This window comes from Sciurus carolinensis, chromosome 1, assembly GCF_902686445.1.
Source record: "Sciurus carolinensis chromosome 1, mSciCar1.2, whole genome shotgun sequence".
In the NCBI taxonomy this organism is placed as follows: Eukaryota; Metazoa; Chordata; class Mammalia; order Rodentia; family Sciuridae; genus Sciurus; species Sciurus carolinensis.
The window spans coordinates 72,801,842-72,827,512 of NC_062213.1; the positions used below are offsets into that span (position 1 = coordinate 72,801,842).

The 25,671-nt window shown below is 37.9% G+C and overlaps 1 protein-coding gene across 5 annotated transcripts in view; it reads left to right on the forward strand.

Annotated features, from left to right (window-relative positions):
• Asph (aspartate beta-hydroxylase) overlaps positions 1-25,671 on the forward strand; it is a 222,989-nt gene that overhangs the window by 143,765 nt on the left and 53,553 nt on the right. For all 5 annotated transcript variants that reach the window (XM_047553821.1, XM_047553827.1, XM_047553834.1 and 2 more), the window contains 5 exons: positions 2,617-2,702; positions 8,710-8,796; positions 15,663-15,813; positions 18,431-18,567; positions 25,003-25,101. In XM_047553821.1, the coding sequence (XP_047409777.1) occupies positions 2,617-2,702; positions 8,710-8,796; positions 15,663-15,813; positions 18,431-18,567; positions 25,003-25,101 (560 nt within the window). The remainder of the gene's footprint in view (positions 1-2,616; positions 2,703-8,709; positions 8,797-15,662; positions 15,814-18,430; positions 18,568-25,002; positions 25,102-25,671) is intronic.

Below are 25,671 nucleotides of genomic sequence, written 5' to 3' on the forward strand. Positions count from 1 at the left end.
TCTGGTTTGGACAACTAATGATTAGGGTGTGATTCTCTGAAGTAGGATAAGTACCAGGATGCATAAATGGGTGAGGAATAATGAACTGTCTCTCATCTACTGAGTTTGAGTTATCTGTGGTGGTAAGCACTAGGATTTATGATTTTTATAATGCATGAGATAATGAACTATAGTTAATTTGTAACTCAGCTTGAAAATTAAGTCATTAAAGCCTTATGGGAGGGCTGAAGACTGACCCTGTAAAATGTAACATCAGCAAAGAAGGAGCCACCAAGCAGATGGAGAGGCCAGAGAATACAGGGGAAAACTAAGATGGGGGAAACACAGAAGTCAAGAAAATGAATCAATTTGGAAAGAAGGAAGTGGTCAACTTTGTCAGATAAAATGAGAACCTGGCCAAGTAAAATCAGAAGGAAAAGAAACAAATGAGGGGCTGGGGAGATAGCTTAGTCGGTAGAGTGCTTGCCTTATAAGCACAAGGCCCTGGGTTTGATCCCCAGCACCCAAAAAAAAAAAAAGAAAAGAAACAAATGAACTTGCAGAGACAGCTGCAGACATTAACTTTTAGGTACTGAGTACTAGTTACTGTATGCAGGCACTGTACTAAGTACTTCATGCCCAATAGCAATTTAATTCTCTAAAACACTACCCCATTTTATGGAGCAGGAAAATGAGAATCAGAAAAGTTTAGACCAGCTTGCCTGCGACAGAATTGGGCTTCAGACCCCTGCCATAACCATTGAGCCCTCTCTCCTCTGAAAGACTTGCGTTTGCCCATGTGGTGGACAAGGCATACCAGAACACTGAAGGGGTAAAGTAGTAAAGATGTATAACACACATCTTTACTAAGGGGAAGGGAGATAGACAGGATGGCAAGTAGAGGAGAATAGGCTGAGGTTTGTCTGACCATGGCAGGTGTAAAAATGAGAAAGTGTGGAATATTGGAATATTTCTAAAATGTGATATATACACATACTGAAGTGATCACATGCTATTGGAAAAATGGCATTCATAGACTTGTTGGAAGTAGGGTTGCCACAAACTTTGAATTTGTAAAAATCATGATATTTTCAAAGTGCCATGAAGTGAAGCACAATAAAACAATGTATGCCTGTGTTTTTAAAAGCCACTTACACACGTACACCTGTGTGCCTTGATCAGCACCACCCAACTTGCGGTTCCAATGCCCGGCGAAGGGGGATTAGAAAAATAAATACTCACAAACATAGATTTTGAAGATAAAGCTGGGATCAGGTAGAGCACTGCTCTCTGATGGAGATGCAGATCTAAAGAGTTACACTAGCAATCTTTATTTATACATGTCTCATTATCAGTTTAAAGACAATGTAAGCATCATACTTTGTGTTCTGGAAAGTTGCAGAAACCAGGACATCTGGTTCCACTGTTGTAATCCACAGTCACAAAGTGCAATGTTAGGAGCTTTGTGTAGCTTTCTAGGAAGTCCATTGTTGGACTGGAATCGTGACTCAGTGGTAGAGTGCTTGCCTCCCATGTGTGAAGCACTGGGTTCCAACCTCAGTACCATATAAAATGAATAAATAAAATAAAGGTATTGTGTCCATTTATTGTATCCACTTTTTTTTTTTTTAAAGAAAATCCATTGTTAAAAATTACTGTAAAGCAGGCAGGAATTGGAGAAGCAGAACTGGTGAAACATTGTGGTTGTCTTGCATTAGAATTCCTGTATTCCTAGATGCCGTTCAACAGATGAATGGATAAAGAAACTGGTATATATACACATGGAATATTATTCAGCCATAAGAATAATAATATTATGGCATTTGCAGACAAATGGATGGAATTGGAGAATATCATGCTAAGTGAAATAAGCCAATCCCAAAAAACCAAAGACTGAATGTTTTCCCTGATAAGTGGATGATGATACATAATGGGGTAAGGGGGTGAGAGAAGAATGAAGGAACTTTAGATTACATAGAGGGAAATGAGAGGAAGGAGCGGGCAGGGGTATGAAAGAAGGTGGAATGAGACAGACATCATTACCCTATGTACATGTATGATTGCACAAATGTTATGAGTCTACATCGTGCACAACCATAGAAATGAAAAGTTGTACCCCATTTGTGTACAATGAATCAAAATGCAGTCTGCAAAAATAAAAAAAGTCGTTTTTTAAATAAAAAGTTTTTAAAAAAAAGAATTCCTTTATTCCTAGGAGCTATGTGCCTGAGATCAAGGTCAGAACTGATAGGACTCAGCAGGGCATGGCCACAGCAGCTAAGCATCCTGTGCCCTTGCACAGAAACATTATCAGGCACCAGGCATGTCACACCATGAGGTCATCAGAGACCCCCAATCTCAGTCACTGCTCTCCCATCTTCTGCCACCACTCTTCACACCTATGTATGGAAGGACCACCTATATCTGTAAGCCTGTGTTTGGAAGGGTTGTATCCTTAGCAGTTACTGATTGTCACACTATCGTATTGTTGGGGGTGAAAAGAGAAGGTGACCTGGAATGCGCTTACTCTGTGGTCATGTGTTTGAGATCAGGCTTCTCACTATTTGCCAGTTACTATTCTTAACTATTTCTAGACAGAAAAACAATTAAAAATAAAAACCTCTCTTTTTTTTTCAGCTAAGAAGAAGAAGCCTAAGCTTTTAAATAAGTTTGATAAGACTATAAAAACTGAACTTGATGCAGCAGAAAAACTCCGTAAAAGGGTAGGTTTTGCTTTGTACAGAAATGTTCAATAGTTTTCTTATCAAGTAAATTCAGGCATTACCCTTGGTTTGTAAAAATAATTGTGATAATGATACTAAGTAAATGTAAAAGAAACAATCTTTGAATGGAGTTTGAATGGAGTACATACTTTCCTAGGCATATCTGCACTTTTCAAAAAAAAAAAAATGCATCCAGTGGAAAGGAATTGCAGCCAATGAGCACAGAAAAATTGAACTTCCTTTCTGTACAACTGAATTGAGTGCCAGTCCACTTCTGTCATGTGACAGTTGTATAGATTTGTGCAATCATTTGCATCGTGAGCCTCAGTTTCTTTATTTATCTTCCTAATTCTTTGTTGGTTTTTCTAAAGATCAAAGTGAAAAGAAAAGAAATAATACTGCCACATACCAGATTAGTGGAAGGGGTTTTTGTTTTGTTTTGTTTAAATTCCATAGTACCTCATTGCAAAAAATAAAGTAAAATGAAAAATAGGTTAGCCCAGCACTATTGGGATAGTTGATAATAGATGAACTGTTAATAGAGTATGACAGTTTTCTCACTTAGGGTTAACCTCAGGCATCCTTGGTTTTCTGCATGACTATTTTATGCTTTGGTTTGTCATCAGTTAATTTGGAATATAATATATCTGCATTCCTTTCAAGATATTAATGTTTTGAAAAAGAATGAATTGACACTTAAATTGAAATTATTTATTCCCATAACTTGACCAGATTCATGTCATTATCTCGCTCCAAAATATTTATTACAATGTAGTTAGGATATGAAATCATTTGCTTATTTTTCATGGAAATTCCTTTTTCTTTGTACTTAACTTTAAATTTTGTAATGCTTGTTAGTTTTCCTGTAATATACTTTTTGATCAAGTAGACATTAGCTACAAAAAAACAGGAGAAGGAGAATGTTAGCAAATAAAAACGCACAAGTTAGGATCTAAAATGGAAGAAGAATGAGATTCCCAAATGTTTATTGGAAATCCACTAATAAGCATAAAGGCCTCTGCAACTAGCATTAGACAAGACTTCAAAGCCAAGGTTTGGTCAAACCCTGTGCACTAATTGATAAACATGTAGTAACTCCAAAGAATAGTATAGAAAAGTCATTAAAGCCCCTAAATTTAACCACATAAAATGATCTGTAAATCTATCTTGTTTAACTTCATGAAGTGAAGCCATCTACTATTTGTGGTGAATTTGTATTTCTTTTTAATTTTATTAATAGAAATGAAGCAAAAATCTTTTTCTCTTACCTCATTTGTTATCCTCTACTTTCTCTGTACTAAATGCCATATATGAAAATGAAGGAAATCAAATGCACAGGTGACTTTTGGGATAAAGCACAAATGAACAGTTTTAGAGAAGAATTTTTGTGTAGTTTTAATGAATGGTAAAGAAGAGCTCTGTTACCAAGGGGCACATAAGTCAGTGGGATATTAAAGTGCTGAAACTGAAGACTGGGTATTTCTCCAGTCTTGCTCATTTGGAGAAATTATGATGTTTTCCTCTAGAAGCACCGTGAATCTATATCAGGGTAAATAAAGGAGGATGAAGTGGCCACATATGCAATTCTTGCTTCCGAAAAAACAGGAAGCTGTATTATTGACAGAGTCAACAGCACAATTAACTCTTTTTTAGGGTTATTTTTATACCTACTATTTGAGAGAAAGCAATTTAGCGCACCAGCATGTCTGAGGATCAAGCTAAGGTATGTCCCAGACAGAGCCAGTTCAGCCTCAATCACATCTCAGGTTCAAGTACTGCATTACATGAAAGTACATGTTCACTTTATTTTTTCATCCAAACATGTATAGATCACATCTTTCATTTTTTTTTTTTTCAGTGCTAGGGATCAAACCCAGGGCCTCAGTACTTGCACTCTACCAACTGAGCTATATCCTCAGCCCCTGTCATCTAAGTTTTAAAAATAATATTTATTTTATATAAATAGGTTCCTTCCTAACCCCCAAAAAGGATTTGAAATATATTCACTTTTTTCTTGAAATCACTGATTATTATTGTATCATAAATGAAAATGGAAAAGGGAGAGTAGGGAAAATGTAACAGAGCCAAAGTAAGGTCAGCACATGAAGGTTCAAAACCACAGACTCTAAATCATGCTAGCCACCTATACTTCCTTGTGGAAGAACAAGAGAAACAGAAGCAAACTGGAAATTTTGTAATGTTCATCAAAGGAACTGCCTGCACCAAGTTCAAAGAGAAGTGTTCTGCTATAGATCTTGGGTAGATTGGAGGCACAACATCCTAACATCACACCCATGGATTCTAGAATGCATCTGCATAGTTGTGTTATAATACCCTTTAGCATCATGCCAAAACAATATGGCCCACATATCTCTCCAACGAACTATCTCGGTCCTAGGACAAAATATAAGCTATGTGGAAGAACACTTCATTTTTAGGCAATTCTTCATAAGCACTGTGGTTTTTTAAAAATAAAAATTGCATAATGGTGTTCAGAGCTTTGTACCCTGAGGAAAGATAATTTCTTTGTACTAAAAGTAGACACATTAGCACTACAACTAGCTGACATAAGAGCAGAACTGATGATCCCTTAGGGAAGTCACACAGCCTCTGTCTTGAGGGGATTCAAATGATGCCTAGACAGAGCCCAGATATTCCATTATTTTTACAACTTTGATGATGTCAAAGGGGATCAACATACTTTATCAAATTTTTATATGAATGTATTTCTGCTTGTGTTTTAAATCTGATGATGGTACATTTAGCATAGTGACTCACAAAAGTAACTTTGATATTTGCAATTTAAGTTGCATAGATAAGGAGTATGAAAATGGCCTCCCAAGAGATAACATGTGCTAATCCCTGGAACCCGTACATTGTTTGAGAAAAGGGTCTTTGCATGTTTGATTAAGTTAAGGATCTGGAGATAGAGATTATCCCAGATTATCCATTTGCCCCTAAATAAAATCATGTTTCCTTAAAAGAGAAGGACAGAGGGAAATTGGTTGCAGATAGAATAGATGGTGGCCCACACATAGAAGAGAAAATAGAAGTGGGATTGGAGTGAGATAGCCACCAGTCAAGAACTATTGGCAAGAGACAAAAAGTAGATTTTCCCCTGCAGCTTCTGGAAGGAGTATGACCCTGCCAACATCTTGATTTCAGCCCAGAGAAACGAACTTAGGACATGCGTTTACCAGAACCGTGAGAGAACAGTTTTCTCTTGTTTCAAGTCATCAAGTTTGTGGTAGTCTGGCACAGCATCCATAGGAAGCTAATACAGATTTTAGTACTGGACAGTTAGAGTGTAACAAATACCTAAAAATGTGGAAGTGACTTTAAAACTTGGGTAGGTGATAGAGGTTGGAAGAATTTTGAGGTACATGATAGAAAAGGCCTGTTTTGCCCTAAACAAATTATTGGTAGAAATATGGATATTAAAGTTGTTTCTAGGAAAAGCTCAGGAGAAAGTGAAGAACACATTAGAGAGAGCTTCTGTCATCTTAGGGAATACATATATCATCATGAGCACAATGCAATAGAAATACGGACATTAAAGGCTCATTTGGCAAGTACCCAGAAGAAAATGAGGAATATATTAAGAACTACAGGAAAGGTGACTCTTGCTATGTAGTCGCAGAAAACTTACCTGAATTGTGTCTTACAGTTATGGGAAAAGCAGAACTTAATAAGCAATAAATTTAAATATGTAGCTATGGAAATTTCCATGTAAAGTGTAGAAAGTATAGCCTGGTTTCTTTTTTGCTGCTTATAGTAAAATATGAGAGGAAAGAGATAAAGTGAAGAAGAAACTGTTAAGGAGAAAAGAACCAGCACTTGATTATTTGGCAACTTCTCAGTCCATCAGATTGCTGAAGATGCTAACATTAGGAAACTCACTGTGAGAAAAGAAAACTCTGGAGAGAAATCCATAGGTTTAGCTAGCCGAACACCTTTTCCTGGAGAGATTAGGTATGTGACTCTTGGATCCACTCAGCCATCTCAGAAGTCAGAATAGAGATGAAGTTATACAAAAGAGGTCTGTTGAAGCACTTCTTATCTGATGGTTAATTCCTGTGATATACATAAGAGAACCATAGAGACTTGAGAATATTATATCAGCAGAAGTACTTCCAGTTTGGAATAAAAGAGAGAGCAAAAGTGGAAGAAAGCTGACATGCTTCAAAAACAGGCTGATAAAACTTACCACCAGCAAACCTGTTGCCACCCTTTCAGTACAAAAGGGTTAACTCTGAAGGCAGAGCACTGGGCCCAGAGGTCAGAGACAAGACTGCAGTAGCCAGAGGCAAGGTCCAGGATGCAGAGCTTCAAGCCACCTAGGATTCTTCCCAGACCTTGAAACCTAAAGCAACTTGCCCTGCTGGTTTTTGAAATTGCTTGGGAACTAGTGAGTTCTTTCTTTCTTCCTGTTTTCTCCTTTTTTGAACAAAAGCATCTGTAACTGTATCCTACGCTTATTCCACAATTGTATGTTAGAAGCATGTACCTTACTTTCTAGTTTTGAAGGTTCACAGGTGAACTTTTTGTCTTTGGGTGGATCATAACCATAGTCTCACCCTTACCTGATTTAGATGATTTTAATGATAAAATTTGGAACTTTGAAGCTGTTGAGATTTAAATGAGATTTTTAAACTTGAGTTGATGATACAGAAGTTTAAAGTTTTGGGAGATGTTGAAATGGAATGAGTATATTTTACATGTGGGACACACCTGAATTTAGGGGACAGAGGGCATAGTCTGGAGGCTGAAAAGATGGCCTCCCCCAAAGATAGCCATATCCTAATACATGTTACCTTATTTGGACTGCCAGTGGACTGGACTGAACTGCCAATGGACTGCCTGGCTGGCACCATACATCCTGGGGATGACTCTGACCCAGACCCACCCTGTCATACCCTGCACCCCTCTGTCTTGCTTCCTTTCCTCCCCTCCCCTTCTTCTATTGTCCCTCCCAGGAGGACCAGCCTCCATCCTTCAGTTACTCACAGGGGCTTCCTAGGTAGAAGGCACTGTCCATGGTGCTGGGACCCAGTAACCAAGAAGGAAATGTCCCACTAATGTCAGTCTAAGGATCAACCCTGATTTTCCACAGTGCCATGGCTAAATGACCTTCTCATTCTATGTATTTTTTCCACAACCTTTTCACAGATGCTTCAGAGCTGTGTGTGATAAGATGTCTCATTGCCTCTTAAAGACCCAAGACATTCTACTGCCTGCAGTATTTCTCCCATGTAAAATCTTAACATCTTTGAGAAAGCATGTAGAAACTATGTGTTGAGAGAAAATGCAACTTCTTTTTTTTTAAATTTAAAACTATTTCATAATTGTAGATGGACAGAATACCTTTATTTTATTTGTTTATTTTTATGCAGTACTAAGGATCAAACCCAGTGCCTCACACATGCTAAGCAAGTGCTCTGTCACTGAGCTATAGCCCCAGCCCAGAAAATGCAATTTCTTCAACAAAGATTCATATTACATCATTGTCAGTATACTTCCTTTTTAAAATTAATTATTTTCATTTCTAGTCATTGTCATCCATAATACATTTTTTTTTTTGTACCAGGGATTGGGCCCATTGGTGTTTAACCTCTAAGCCATATCCCCAACCCTTTATTTTTTACTTAGAGACAGGGTCTCGCTAAGTTGGTTAGGGCTTCACTAAATTGCTGAGACTGGCTTTGAACTTGAAATCCTCCTGTCTCAGTGTCCCAAGCTGCTGAGATTACAGGAATGTGCCACTGTGCACATCCATAATATGGCTTTATATATATATATACACACATATACATATATATACACATATACATGTAGAATTTATATATATACACATACATATATATACATATACATGTAGAATTTCTTAAATTCAGAAAGAAATCTAAAAAAAATCTGATAGAATCACTTGTTGACTATTAAACAACCAAATTGAATAACATCATGCATTTGAATTTCTTGTATTTATGTGATTGTATCTTTCTAACAGGGAAAAATCGAGGAAGCAGTGAATGCATTTGAAGAACTAGTACGCAAATACCCTCAGAGTCCACGAGCAAGATATGGGAAGGCACAGGTATTCCAGAACTTTTCTATTTAGAAAACTCTTCTGATGTTAATGTGCTCCATGTAATCCAGTTTTTCAGTTCCCACTATTTGCATTTTCTCTGTTCCCCTTCCAGTTTCTATACAGAGTAGTTTTCTCAGGTATATGCTTAAACCCAGGCACAAAATACTGCTTTAAATAAGACAATTTATTTTCACATTATGTACTACTGAGTCTAGTAGCATCCATATGACTTGTCTCTGATTTCGAAGAGAAAACAAAGAGTAACACATTTGTTGTTGGTTTTCTATCACCCCACATCCAATTCCATTTAGACCCACCATGCCATTTTTCATTCAGCTTTCTCAGAGATTTGAGACTCTCAGTTGTATAACAAGAGGTTGCAATTATACTTAAGACAGAGTTTTAAAAAATATAATATAGGATGTACTTTGTTTTCTCAAACGTATCTTTCAACTGATTCATTTCTTACTAGTCACCTCCTCCCCATCTCCCACTTCTACTTTGTCCTTATCTGGCTTTCTTCATTTCAACTCCTCCATTCATGAAGTTTGACCATATCACCTGTTACTATATGAACCCACCTGTGCCTGACACTCTCGTAGGCCTTGGAAATATCAATTTTATATTCTTTTATTATGAGATGGGTCACTCAAATGTGGCCATAAACAGAGACATAGAAAAGGCTCAGGAGAAAACAAAGTTTATTATACTCCTATCCTACATATGGGAGACCCGGCATGCCACATAGGGCCAAATGGGAAAAGGCCAGAGTGGAAAAGAGGCAGATGACAAAGAACAAGGGGAAGATTTAAGCCATAGCCTTTATTGGGGTTTCCATGGAAAAGCAAGGTAGGGCATGGTGAGAAGTTAGGATTGGCTAGTTTGAATAATTTTATCAGGCCTTGGGCTGCAGGACTGGTTTCTAGTTGCCAAGTACCTGGCCCTACAATGATTAAAGCATAGGATTATTGCCTGCCATGGTACATGGGCCTGATAGAGGAGGTTTGGCTCTGGATTGATTGCTTTGCATATCAAAATTTACTCATTTATTGTCCCTCAGATGGCCAGCCAGCAGTCTTTCTAAGATTTTCTAAGATGTCAAACATTATAATATACAGAAAATTAAACAGTGTTCAGAATGTATTATAATGAACATACTAGAGTCTTCCATTCTTGTGGATCTTATCTTCTAGTGGCAAATGTTTTATAAACTAATTATTTAAAATATATTTTGTGAGAGTCCAGGTACTGTGTGCTAGTCCTGGTTCTAAGCATTGGAGATATCAACAAAACGCTTTTTAAAAAAAAATCCTTTATTGTATTTCTCTTGCAAAGGGCAAGACAATGCATATGACAAATAACTATAATCTCTGTTTACAGAGATAAATACTAAAGTGAACAAACTTAAAGCAAGAAACAGCCAGTGAACATGGGAGGAGGGTTGAATTGGTGGGAAGAATGACAGAGAAAGACTTACTAAGGAGGTACATGTGAGCAAAGCCTTGAAAATCTCTTTAAATAAATATATGCTGAAAGAATATTACAAAGTGTTAAAAATAAATATATTTGATCATATTGCTTAATAAGGCATGTTATAAGGATAAGAACATACTGGAATAAAGAGCATATTTATGAAGTTTTTTGGTTGCAGGTAATGTGATTGGAAATGACAAGGCAAATGGCACTTTGGAAAAGGTGGTCAGAAAAGAACTCTCTAGAGAGGTGGTATGTGACTGGGATATGACAAGGTTGTGAAAGAAGCTGTCTGGGCAGAGAGAACAGCAAGACAAAGGCCATGATAGATAGAAACAGTCTTGGCCTAATGAACCCAAACAGTAAAAAGGGCCTAGTGAAGGATGGAAGCATGGGACAGTGAGGCCAGGGCCCTGTAGATTTATTCTTCATGAGCTAAGAAGACTTTGGAGAAATGTTATGCCTGAGTGTGACAGAGTGGTTATTTTTGAGGAAGATTACTTTGGTTGCTGGGTGGCAATGGATTATGGGAGCAAAATAGATGCACAAAGAGCAAGAGGCCACTGCAGTGAATGCAAGAGGTGCTGGTGGCTTGAACTGTGGTCATGACCATGGAGATGGGGCAGTGGATGGGTAATGGAGCCAAAAGGACTTGGTGATGGATTAGATGGAAGGGTCAGAGAAAGAGAGGATCCAAGGGTGAATCCTGGTTTCTCAGTTTGGCCATCTGACAAGAGAGAATAATGTCAATTACTGACTAGGAAGAACAGATTTAGAGAGATGCTGAAATCAAGAGTTTGCTTTTGGTCTTTAGTTTGCAGTGTTTATTAGACATTCAAGGGGCCATGTCAAGTAGACTGCTGGATGTATGGAGTAAAAGCCAGAGCTGTTATACAAAAGTCAGGACAGCAAAGCACCTACTGTCCTTTCTTGGGGGATGAGATTGTCAATACTGCTGGGAAATGATGGATGCAGAGCTAACTGAGGAGGAAGTGACAGTTATTTGTTTGGAGGGAATCCATGCAGACACTTGTGTAGGACACTCACAGTGAGCAATGTGTCTTGCTCTGAGCTAAAGGTAGTAGCCATTGGAGATTCAGATTCTTCCAGTCTCCTCATTATAATGTAATTAATTAAATTTTGATTAGATTTTAATAAATCAAATTAATAAAAAATATTAATACAAAGAAGTTTCTCTTGTTCAGTCTAGAGCAGTTGTAACATACCAACTATGAGTTTTGTAAATTATTTTCTCTAAAATTGCTACACTGTATTACTACTATGAGATAATGTGTTTGTTACCAAAAAGTCATTCCTGTCCAAATAAGTGATGCGTGTTGTCACTGGTATTAAGTCTTTTGATGTAAGAAAAGCGTATTAACTAGGGAGAAAATGGTTTATGCAAATGACAACTTAATTGTGGTAAAAATGTTCTGTGCTTTGAAATTTTTCTTTATATATGATTTTAATTGTGGGTACCAAAGTCTAAATACATGCAGTGTTTCTACAACATGGTGATTTTTGTATTTATATTCTTATTTCACAGAAGGAATTTGATATTTAGGCCTCAGGCAATATTTTTTATCTGTAAACTATTATGCTACAGATGTTATTGTATTAACATTAATGTGGCATAAAGCAAAATTCAGACATGGTAAATTAAATTTTAATAGAGTAATCTGAAGGAAACCTTAATTTCATAGGAATTTTTAAAACAAAAATTCAACAGAAGACAGGTTTTATAGAGAGGAATAAATTATGACTTTCCTTCTTTGTTAGCAGTTTAAACAATCACTTTGGAACATTATGATCAGTTTTTAAAATTCATCAACTTTAAGTCAAATACAAACTAAAATACCTATCAGTTCTATAGTAGCATTGATATTGTCTTATTCTTTGAACCACTGTGAAAATCAATTTTGAACAAATTACTAAACATCAGACAAAAATCTTGTATTATAAACTCAATTCACTTTATTATCTTTCACAAACCATAATGCTTCTGAGGCAGAAAATGACAAATCTCCTAGGAAGGTTGATTGGGTGGATTAGTTCTTCAGCAAAAGGCCTTGCGATGCTAATGTCCTATAACAAAATGTTTAGTTCCAGCCCAGCTTGTTTTATCTACAGATGCTTGGCTGATTAAAAAAAAAATCAATACATACAATTCTGACTTTCAGAGCAAGTGCTATTGGTTTCATTTGGGAGTTATGTAAAGAATTTCATGCCATTTTAGTAATGATATTTTCCCAATTCTAGAAGTTGTAAAATGCTTATACTTTATTAAATCCAAGGACCTTGGGGCTCAAGGAATGGGACAAGACATACAGATTGTATCATCTTTCTGTCTTTCCAGATTGAGTTTAAAGAAACTTATTCCTGTCTCTGTAAAGAAGGATTATCATGGTAGGCATTTGCTCTTCCTCTAACCTTGCATAGACCCCCAGTTCCAGGCTGTGTTTGTTAACTTTGTAGGTTCCAAATGGAGAATGAACTTGATAGTCTCAATAGGCCTCCGAAGCTCTTGAACTGTTTCCATTAAGTCATCTATCAATATTCACAGTTTAGTCAAATTCACATGAAGGTGATAGATAAACAGAAAAGCTTGATATGAACCTACAGTGGAAAGCCATGCTGGTAGCATGACTATTATGGGTCATTGACATTGAACTTTCTCTCTGGAAAGTTTCATTCTGGGAGACCACTTACAGATTTCTTGAAAAGATAGTTGAATGGTCTGAAGCATTATATCTATCAAACCAGGATGAATGCCCTTTTCTAACCTTTGAAATTTTTGTCTTACAGATTGTCCTTTCTCATTAGTCTGTCCACTCCTATCACCACTGCTTCAAACCTAGGCCCCATCTTGGAAAACTTATCCTAATCAGTACTTATTAGCAAGCTATCTCATTGATGTATTGTTCTCTGAAAAACTTCTCATAGATGTCCTATTTTATCAATTACTGTTGATTCTTACTAGTTTTCCATTTGAGGATGGGGGTGAGATGGCTCATTTTCTTATCAATCCTCAAATTGTAGAGTCAGGCTTTATTTGGGTTCTTCAGATGTCCATATATTGACCTTGCACATACTTTATTTTATCAAAATAAACATGTTAAATGGGTAACATATTTACATTTCCTAATTAAAAATTTTATATGTGCTACTTTTAATTGGTATCATTTTTCCTCAAATGGTAGTCTTTAAATTGTAGTTTATTAGATACAATGAACTATCAATGACCATTTTACAAATTTTTCACTTCCTGTCTCCAGTATTTCATTCTCCATTCTCAATATCCAGCTATGAATCTTACTTCTAAATTCGCTAAGAAAATAGAAGTGTCCCTAGAATTTCCATGTGTTCACACTATCACACTGACAACCCACCTTCACCAACCTACCTACCTACCCCTGTGTCCATGTGCTTTGCCATTCCTTCCTGTTGGCCCAGATGCACGTTTTTGGTCCCTTCCCTCTTACCTGCTGGAGGATTTTGTTCTAATTTTTTTGTCTTCCTCCTTCCTCATCAGATTTTCCCTCTCTATCGAGTCTTTTGCATCCATTTGGAAACATGCTGACATGTTGAATTATTTCCCATCCTTCATAATCTCTCCCTGCCTCCATATTCCCCTCAACTGTTGGCCCATTTCTCTCCTCTCATTTATAGCCAAACTCCTTGAAAGAGTTGTCTCTCCCCCAAACTCTCATATTGTCTTGAATGCATTCCATGCAGGTGAGTGTCCCCAGTGGGCTTGTGGGAACATCTTACCAAGGCCATCAGAGGTTCTGTACTGCTCAGTCCAGTGTGATCTCATCTCAGTTTTCATCTGATCTAACCCTCCAGTTGCTTTTAACACTCTTGATATCATTCTCTTGAAACCTTTCTTTCACTTGACCTCTAGAACACCACTGTTTGTCACTATTTTCTTCTTACCTCACTCTTTCACTGTCATTTTTGCTGGTGTTCCCTTGCCTTCCTGACTTCTAATGACCTTGAAACATTGGAAATTTTTAGGGCTTATTTACTAAACCTCTTCTTTTTTCTGTTCACCCTCACAACTATTCTTTAAATACTATCTCCATCCTTAACAGTTCCCAAGTGTATATCCCTAACTCTGACCTCTCTCCTGAACTTATACATGCATCTATGCATCTTCCAAGTCAATATCTCCACTCGCCATTGGAATTTAATATATCCAGAACTGAGTTCCTGATTCTTCACTCCCCACACCTGCTTCTGTCCTGTCTCCCATTCCTACACAATGACACTTCCATCAGGTAATCATTTAAGCCAAGAATCTCGAATTCATCATTGATCTCTCTCTTTCTTCCTTTTTTTTTTCTATCCTACATTCAGACCATCTGTAAATCTGTTGCCTCTGACTTTCAAAAACATATCTGTAATCTAATCACTCATTACCACCTTCATTACTGCCCCTTTGTCCAAATCACAATCATTCATATCTGCCTTCTTGCTAGAGCATCCTACCTGAGTTCCCTTCTTCTCCTCTAGCCCCTCAGCCTATTCTAGATATGGCTGCCAGCATGATCCCTTACATATCTATCAGATCATGTCAAATGCCCAATGTCTTTCCATCTTTCTATGTGTAGTAGCATTTTCAGTATCTTAGCCCTGCATCACCCAATAGCTCACATTGGACCTCCTCTCCTCTCTACCACTGCCTCGGCCGTTTCTCTATACCTCACTCCTGCCTCAGAGCTGCTGTTCTTGCTGTTCCCTCTGCCTGAACACTGTTCCCCCAGATAGCCTCATAACCGCTCCCTCCTTTTCAGGCCCTCCTGGTCACTCCGACTAAAATAGTAACTTCCCTACCACCCTTCTCAGCACTCTTCAGCTTGCTCCTTTTTAATCCACAGGACTCGTGGTCTTCAGACTCATGACATCTTTATTTGCATTTTGTCTTTTTCTCATTTATGAAGTGAAAGCAAAATGAGAAAATGACTTTGTTTTGTTCGACTTGTCCGCCACATGCTAGAAACAATACCTTACTCCCCCCAACAAATAGCTGCTGAATGCATGAATGCTTGAGAGAGTGAGCACAGGAATCCACTAATGAAAGCAAGAGCTGTGGGCTGGAGACCTGTCAATACAGTGTTAGCATGGAATGTGAAGTGTCTCCATCAGCCCCAGCATAATCTTGCTTTCATAGAGCTCTTTTCATCTGGAGCTTAGCCAACTTTTCCTCTTATTATTAAAAGATCACATTGTTCTGTTGTCTTTCATTTGTATCTTATCTCTTGATAAAGAGAAAAAGTCAATCTATCTTGAATTTATTTTAAAGCATGTCCAGAAAAGTTAACTTTTTATGAATATTTTGGGTACTTAGAAATGTAACTGGTCATGGAACATTGATGCAATCTGGGACCTTCCTCTAGTGTGAAGATGATTTGGCTGAGAAGAGGAGGAGCAATGAGGTACTGCGCAAGGCCATTGAGACCTATCAAGAGGTGACCAACCTGCCTGATGTCCCCACAGACCTGGTGAAGCTGAGTCTGAAGCGGCGCTCAGAACGACAGCAATTTCTAGGTGAGATGCAGTAAGGGTTAATTCAATAGGAAGCAGCATGCTTCTGTCTCCAGCTGGAGGCCATGCACACTGTAAGAGGACATAGTCACCTGAAGGAAATCTGAGTTCTATTACTAATTTCAAGTAGTTTATTAACTACCTTAGACTGACCATCTCTAAAACTGAAACAGCAATCCCAGTCTCAATAAATACAAGGATGCAGATGGCATTTTATGCCCTCCTTGCCATCCTCCATTTGAAACAAATTGAATACAAAGAGCTTGGAGAACTTGCCCAGGGAACCATAGCTCACAAATTAATAACTCTTCCTATGATGTCAGATTCTTTTCCCTCTTAACTATACCAAACTGGTTCCTAGAGGTCAAAATTATCAGTAGCATACTTTTTGCAGCAGAATACTGGTAGTTTCAGGCACTCCAAACTATTACATGTAAAATTTGAACCTATTCCAAGGAAAATGCTAGAAAATACACTTTTAACCATAAAGTAAATTTGCAAAGACTTAAAGGCAACATTAGAACATGGAAAGAACAAGCTCTAGAGTAACCCCAGGTTCCCAGTATCAACACCAAGGAGGACCAACTACCTTCCTTCAGCCAGCCTGTGATTCTCTTTGCCCAATAAACAAGCAAGGAAGGAGTTACACCAGGTGTCACTGCTGAGTCGGGTACTCTGCTGGCTGCACCATTGCATGAATGGATTCTCAGTGTCACTTGGTAAGGCTCAAGTAAGTAACAGTCCAGGCCTAGCTGACCCTTTTGTCACCTCTTTGAGACATGGAATAAAGGGTAGTCATGCCACTTTTGCAGATGACCAAAATGGTAATAGGAGCAGAGCCTGAGTGTCAATAAAAACTACAGGAAACCATTGATTAGACTTATGTTCATAAAGACCAGATCAGGGGAAGAAGAATGTGCAGCACAAAAGCAGGACAGGATAAGCCAGGCTGGACTCAGGGTGGCAAAGGAGGCACTTCCTAAGATGTGCTCCACCTCCACCATGAAGCTGCTTAGCACTCTTTACTGATCCTAACTTTAAAACGTTAGTGTTTTGTTCACCATGGATGTTTTACATTAATTTTGATTTTTTAAAAGGATGCATTAAAATAGTATTCAACTTAGAATCATGGACTTTTTCTGCTCCCTTTTATATTTTGTGTGGAGTGCTCATTTGCCCCACCCTATTTCCAACCCTTGGAGGAGACTGCCTGTGAAGAAATCTAACCTTCTTCCATCACAGTCCTTTGATATTTGAATATGGACCTTTCCTCTCAATGAAAATGAAGTGAATTCACTTGAAGAGGATCTGAGGCAGTTGGCCATTTGCAAGATGGTGCAGCTGGCTCACAGTAGGACCGGGTACATGATACAGAGGGAAAGTCACTGACTGAAGACAGTTGCACAGGGGTTTTTATCTGCACCTATGTTGTGGTTAATAGGAGAAGCTCAGAAACAGAAGAAAAGCATAATCCTAGGCAGGGAGAAGGAAGAGGGCAGAAGAGTAGACCCAGATTTGTTAGCAAGGGAATGGCTAGCTGGTCAAACCCATCTGGGAATTCTGACTGGAGTACAATTAGTCAGCAGTGGGACCAGGCCATGTGGGCTAAGTTGGTGATGTTTTTATGCCAGATAGTTTGTCAGTGGAGTAGACAGCTTAACTTTTTCATTGTCCTGCCACAATCTTGGTTAACTAAGAACTTTAGGTAATTAGTTTTCTCCAAGGATGTTCGTCTTAATTAGCACATTTTTCTCTTATATAGGTTATCTTTCCAGCTATGGCAAGGAGTAATGGCAAGTGACCTCAGATACTTTGAATTTCCATTCAAACTGCCTTAACAGTAATTGAAGTTGAGATTTTCATGATTCGTGATTTTATGTTGTGCATAGTATCCTATTGTCCACCAGAGGGTCCCATAATACTAGATGATCTATCCCCTGCTCCACAAACACTCAGTACTTAGACAATGAGTTCACTTTTGATTGGAGGTTGTCACAATTAAGCACTGTCCTATGTAACTTGATGCCTTTTTAAGTTTTATACAGGTGCTTGACCCTGAAATTAATTAGAATTTTTTATGGTCTTTCTGCTATGGGCGATTTTAAAGTTAATAAGCCAAAAATATCTCCACAAAACATTCTCACAAGGAATTAGTAACTAAAACTTTTTAAAGAGGGAATTTAACATAAAAAGGTAAGTGGTGATAAACTTAGAGAATGAACATGTCTTTAAAATGTCTTTAATCAATTACACATTAAGTATTTATAGTAATTATTGACACCATTGCAACTGCATCATGTAATCCACTTAATGAAAAAATAGGGAAAAAAAGGTATAGATTTTTTTACACTTACAAGAATCTGAGTTCCTCTTCCTATCACAAAGAATGCTTTCAGAAAGGCTGTCCATGGATTTGATAGATAGAAGTTTTAAAAATATCAGAATTACAGTTGAAGGTTTTGATTTTACAAGTGCTGACTAAAATTTAAAATTAATGAAACATTAATCTATAAAATCAGATATTAGGTGATTGAATAATTTCTACTGAATTGTATTCTCAATCCAAATGTGTACATCATCTCTTTTTATTTCTTTTTTTTTTTTTCTTCCCCCAAATCAGGTCACATGAGAGGTTCCCTGCTTACTCTACAGAGATTAGTTCAATTATTCCCCAGTGATACTTCTTTAAAGAATGATCTTGGAGTGGGATACCTTTTGATGGGAGACAATGATAATGCCAAGAAGGTGTATGAGGAGGTGAGCATCAATTTTCTATTAACTACGTCAAACTATCTTGAACGTTAAGTTCTACCGCTCTTTGCGAATTTCATCTAATGTACCCAGTCTCTCATTAAGTTAAATTAAATAACATAAGTATTATTATAATTGGCATATTCTAAACTTTATTTTCACCTTGTTTTTTTCCTTGATGAGAAGATTTTAAATTTTAGTCAGCACTTGTAAAATCAAAACCTTCAACTGTAATTCTGATATTTTTAAAACTTCTATCTATCAAATCCATGGACAGCCTTTCTGAAAGCATTCTTTGTGATAGGCAGAGGAACTCAGATTCTTGTAAGTGTAAAAAAATCTATACTTTTTTTTCCCTATTTTTGAACTAGAATCCAGTTTAGAGGGAGACTGAAGAACATGGACCTTTCTGGGCATGGAATAGATTCCTTGTTTTTCAGAAGGGCATTGACTTTCTGATCTTCTGGCAAGGATGCCTTTCACAGCATTTCTACCTTATAATGGACCTTTTAGTAGATAACTTCTAAGTCCTAAGGACCTGTAAAGCCTAGAAAACTGACTCCTTTTAGGCAGTGAGAAAATTCATTTGGTATAGAGCAAACAAAATGCCAAATGAACTTTGCAGATGGAGAAAGTGAATGCCTTTCTATAAAAGAAAGATGAACTTGTTTCCTTGTGCTTTCATTTAGACCTGTCGATCAGTGGTTTTCAAGCTGGCACAGTTTATATCAAAATGCTACTATTTCTTGTTAGTGGTTATGATTCCTTCTATTTTTAAAATGCTGTCAAGTACAGCAGTTTTATATGCTGTCCAGAGACTCGGTCCACTTAAAAAGTGACTGTTTATTGCTGTTGATGCTTAATTGAAAATCATTGGATTTTGAAGTAGCGATCTTTTTACCCTTATCCTAGTTCTTAGATTTTCTGAGAGAGTAGCAATAAGACCTTTGCTTTTTAGGGTATCACTATTATCTACACAAGGTGGATTGAGTTCACAACGTTGAAAATGTGTTCCATCTACTAAAGACCTTTTTCCAGGTCATGAGATAATTCTCTATAGGACATTGTTATGGTATCAATGTTAGACAGCCCCCATGTGTGAGACAATGTAAGAAAGTTTAGAGGTGAAATGATTGGGTTGCAAAAGGTTTAACCTAATCAGTGCATTAGTGCCCTGATAGGGATTAATTTGGCTGGGCGTACCTGGAGGAGGGGGATGTTCCTGGGGAGGGTATATATTTTGTCCTTGTTGAACAAATCTCTTTCTCTGCTTCCTGGTTACCATGTCCCCAGCTGCTTTCCTCTGCATGTCCTTACCCCTTTCTAAAACCTCTCTTGAGTATAGTCGTCCTCACTGCCTGACACTAAATCTCAGATACATGAAGCATTTTACTTCACCTTGAAAAATAAAATTTACTTGCTGTTTATACTTTGAAATCATAATCTCACCTGATTGAGCATAATAGGGAGCAGAAAGTTTGAAATGTAGCCATATTATAGAACCGAGTGGATTTCTTGTCAAAGAAGCATTAATAGACTAAAAGTAAGTGTGGAATTTCCCTTTTTTCCCCTCCTCTCACTTCTAAGTTAATAAGCTGTCTCTGATGGATTCTTTTTCTTTAACCAAAGTTTATCCTAATATGTTCATGTCTCCACCAAAGGTCATTTTTAAGAAAACTAATATTGCAACTTTGTATTTTTCTTCACATTGATTTTGATTTTTGACTAAATTCATAAAAGCCCATTCTAGGCTTTTGCTGCTTTAATTTCAACAAAGAGACTGACTTTAAAATGTTTCAATGTGGATTGCTCATATCCATAGCTTTTGGGGATTTCGCATGTGATGGCACTGTCAGTTACCTAAGCCATCACCGTCCAAAGCTGAGCATCGTTCCTGATTCCTCCTGGCCCTGCCTCAGGTTATCCTTCATTTAGTCAGCTCACATTCATTAAATCCCATACAGGCTAGCTCAGAAATGGAGCTAATGGGACACACATGAATGTACCTCCATGAAGTTTATGTTCCAGTGCCAAGTCACTAAATTCTGTTCCCTTTACCTTCTGAACAGCTTTCAAATCCCCTCCTCTTTTATTCCAGGCTTATCATCTCTTGCCTGAGCCTTCAGATTCCCTTTGCTCAGGCTCCTTCTCCCTAACCTTCATCAGCCCCAAACACAACCTTCTCCCTCTGCTCCAGCTCACCTGTGCTTGCCTGACCCACAGTAATGGTCTTGAAGCCCATTTGATTGTGTACCCTTCCAGGCAAAGGTGTCCAAGCAAATACCCACCATTTGTATGTTCATGTATTGTGTAGTTATTAAGAGTACACACTCCAAAATAAATATTTAGATGAAATGAAATGTTTAAAACACTTTTCAAATTTTATTTAACTGACAAATCTTTGAATGTTACTAAAAAAATTACTTTAGTAATATCAATGAGCAGTGCTATTTATGATTACAGTAATTCCCCTTAATCCATGGAAAATGCCTTCCAAGACCCCTAGTAAATGCCTGAAATCAGGAATAAATAACATTCTTTCTCTCTCTCTCTTTTTCTTTCCCTCACTCTCTCTCTCACCCTCTCTCTTTTTCTCTCATATGTATGTATATGTATATACACATAGACATAGACATATATAAATAACAGTACATTATATATAGCATATTATACATAATATTATTATATATAGCATATTATATATTATAAATATTATAGATAAATAAAAGCACTGTAAAGTGGTGCTTTGGGACCCATTATTAAGCTAAATATGAGTCACTTGAACAAAAACACTATAATACTGCCACAGTTGATCTGGTAACCAAGAAGGCTACTGAGTGACCAATGGGTTGGTGGGGTACATAGTATGGATACATTGAACAAAAGGATGATTCAATCCCAGGCAGAAGACAGTGAAACAGTTCAATGTTTTATCATGTTAAACACAGTGTCACACAGTTTAAATGTATTAAAGTTATGGATTGTTTATTTCTGCAATTGTATAAATTGTTCATTTCTGTAATTTTCTATTCTATAATTTTTGATTCCACATTGGTTGACTATGGAAAATAAAACCCCAGATTAAGAGTAGGGGGTAGGCACTGTATATAATTTTTAATTCTAATAATGTGTCAGATAGTGTTTGAGGAGTAGAAATGTCAGTTTGTTGTTATTGTTATTGTCTGAGTTATGTTGTGTGTATTATGTGTATGTGTGTGTGTGGATAGATTGATGGAGGGATGGATAGATAAATGTGGAAAGAAAGAAAGAGAATCTATATAATACTATTATTCTTGGTCTCAATCTAGGTATGTTAGTCAACTTTTTGTCACTGTGAACAAGATACCTGATAAAAACATTTTATAAGAAGAAAAGTTTATCTGGGCTCACAGTTTCAGAGGGTCAGTCCATGGTCATTAGACTCCACTGCTCTGGGCCTGAGGTGAGGCAGACTATCGGGGCAGAAGGACATGGCAAAAGAAAGCTGCTGAACTCATGACACCTACGAGGCAGGGAGAGGGAGGTTCCAGGGATGAAACACAAACCCCAAAGGCATGCCCCCAGTGACATATTTCCTCATCCACACCTACCTGCCAGCAGTCACCACCAGATATGGTATTCCTTTCAAATTATTAATCCATCAAAGGGATTAATCCACTGATCGGGTGGCAGCTGAAATAACCTGATCATTTCACCTCTGAATATCCCTGCATTGTCTCATACACAAGCTTTCAAAGGACACTTCATCCAAACTCTAATACTAGGTTTCTTAGAAATGTTATAAGTCTTCTTGTTAATTTCAACTTGGCAACACAACCTGCACCTTCATTTCACCTCCACCTACAAACCGTAGTCAGCCCAGTGCCTTTGTGTAAAGAATCAAGCAGGGAGGGCAGCACTGTCAATTGCCCTGACTGCCTGGGCACCAGCCCTCCTGGTAGTGTTCATACAGGATGTGACACATGACTGTCCACTGTGCATATAGAGGAGAGCCACAAGCCTGCTTCATACTCAGGATATTTCAGAGACAGAGATAAGTTCAGGTGCTTGGTTAATTTTTTACTCTCCATAGGATTATCTCATACAGTTACTAATCTGAACCTTTTATGACTTGATGCCATTTCTGCCCCCTTCCCCAGTCTCTTCATTGATTTTTCTTTTATAATTCACTTTTGCTGTTCCTGGCTCACTATCCCTTTTTACTAACTTTCTCCTATACCTTGAATACCTTCCCTCATTGTCTCCCATCTGCCACTTCCTTGGTGAACTCCTATTCATCCCTAAGTGCCTTTCAGACCTTGTCCCCAGTCACATTCATGCCAGGGTGAGTTATGTGCCCCTTCTCTACAGCTGCTTAACTACTGATGCCTTTTGCCTATTTCTCTAGCTACATTTAACCTCTTGCATTGTCATTGCCTTCTTGTGAATCTGTCTCCCTCACTTGACTGAGAGAACCCAGAGAAAAGAGAGTATATCTCCTTCCAATTTCTATGTCAGTGACCTAGAGTTCTTTGTACTTTAAAATGCCTAGTAAATGATTCAATTTGTTAATGACTTGAGATGGTGGCTTTGTGCCTGCAATAGGCAGAAATGTCATCTGTGTGACTATAATAATTAAAATAATCCCTGTATGGATATGCTGGTGGAAGCATGATCTTTGTCAATTCTGTTCAATTCTGGAGGTATGGACTACTGAGCTCTGCTAAGCATCTAGCATGAGGTCAGTGCTGGGGAAAATGCAAAAAAGGCAGAACCTGCACTTTCAGAGATCTAGTTAGGAAGAAAAGTTCACCTTCCCATCTATGCACTGAGTACTGAAATCTTGAGAACCCCCTGTGTGCTGGCCATGGGGATAAATGGAACAGACACAATCCCTATAAAGCTGACATGTTACTCAGGGAAGAAAAAATGTAATAGGTCAGATGGTGATGATGAATGCAAGAAGAAAACTAAAGCAGGAGAAAGAAATTGGAGGATGACTCGTGATGGGGGTGGTGGGATCAGGGGTGGTTGTACTGACGTGGTGACCTTTGAGCAAGGGTTCCTTCATCCAGGTAAGGGAGCAAGCTGTCTGGTAGTCGGAGGGATGAGTGTTTGAGGCAGAGTACTATGAGTGCAAATGTCCTGAGGCAGAGGTGCCCTTGGCTTGCTGTGAGAAGCAAGGAGTCCAGCATGCCTCAGAGGGGCAGAGGCGAGAGTGGAGTCCCGGGAAGTGAAGAAGAGCCCAAAGGAAGCCTTGGCAGTTGTCCCTAAAACTTTGTCCTTTCACTCAGTGGAAGGGACTAGAGGAAGGACACAATCTGATTTGGGATAAGCAAGTTCCTCAGGGATCCACATGGGATATGGACTGCAGGAGTGCAGAGGACCTGCAGTCAGGAGGTTCCTATAAGAAGATCAGGGAGAAATGATGAAACCCAGACCAGGGAAGTATCAGTGAGAAAGTGACAATTGTTATGATTTTGAATATACTTTGAAGGTCCTGTTGGCAGACTTATGAATGGATAAGGTTCAGGACCTGATCTAAGTATAGGCTGATCTAAGTATACACTGAAGTATAGGCAGTGTGCACCATGTACATTCAACAAGGTGTGATGTCCCCTCTATGCACATGCTCCCTCTGTAGGTCCCCTTGGTGTCTGTGACTTCCTCTTTCTACTTGGGATCAAGAGTGAAAAGGAGAGACAGCATGTGTATCTTTTCTGTACATCCACCTGACTCAAACCTTCATCTTTCTCTTGTTCTATAAATTAGTTTGTGTAAGCATCTTCACAAGTTGAATGTTCTTTGATTTGTCATTGCTAATAATTAAAGGCACTTGCATAATTTATCATTAAATCCTAATAGATACATATAATAATAAATAATAATGTTGTTTGAATGAAATAGTTGCCTGGGTTTTGTCACAGAATACTGGACTTGCTCACCAACTTTATCCTCAGTGCTTAAAACAGTCTGGGCACTCAAATTTTTGTTGAATTAATAGGTCCTTATATATTATGAATGCAAACCTAAATTTTCTCTTAATTAAGACAATGAATAAGGCATGTTATATAAAGCAACCTATAATAGTCATTTATAGATGACTTCAAACATAGCAAATTTAAAACAGTTTTCTCTATTCACTAAAAAAAAATGAAATCATATCAATTGACACATATTTTGCTGATTTGCATTGTTAAAGCAATGCTTCATCAGGTATTGCCGTTTCATTCATTTCTTTATTCTTGAAGAACCAATATGTAAATGTGAAAAGTACATTGAGTTGAGAGGAAATAGGGCCATTGAAGTTTAATGACTTCAGTGAGACAAAATGTCATAATGTTTTCAGCTGTAACATCATAATCCAGTTCAAGTACAACAAAACTAATTAAAATTTGTTTTGACAGTCATTTTTGCAATTTGTAGTCTATCACAATAGCTTTTTGTTTTCTTTGAGTTCAGGTACTGAATGTGACACCTAATGATGGCTTTGCTAAAGTGCATTACGGCTTTATCCTGAAGGCTCAGAACAAGATTGCTGAGAGCATTCCCTATTTAAAGGTAACTATCATTGCTCTTCCTCTCTTTTCATCTTGTGATTTTTTTGAGTCATTTGGACATCCTTGATTATGCCTTGTAGATTGATTGGCATGCACGGCTGAGACTTTTCATTATCAGAATGTACCCCCTCTGACCATGACATTCGCAGGCAGCATGGACCGCCACCATAATTATAGGAATACCAAGCATGTGAGCAGAGACTATTTGGAAAAGGCTTGGTGAAGAAACCCCTAAAACTGAAGCTGATACATTGCTTTTTTTCTTTTTTTCTCCCCTCTTGAGTGCAGATTGAACCCATGGATGCTCCACCACTGAGCCACACCACCAGACCTTTTTATTTTTTATTTTGAGACAGGGTCTCATCTCACTAAGTTACCCAGGCTGTCCTTGAACTTGTGACCCTCCTGCTTCAGCCTCCCTAGTTGGTGGGATTACAGTAATGCACCACCATAACATGCTGTGGCAAAAAGTGATTGACACAGTATTTTAAAATATGGACAATGCAGTAAATGTGTCTTTTATAAGTTAATTATATATTATGTCTACCCTGAACAGGGCTAGTGTTGCCTA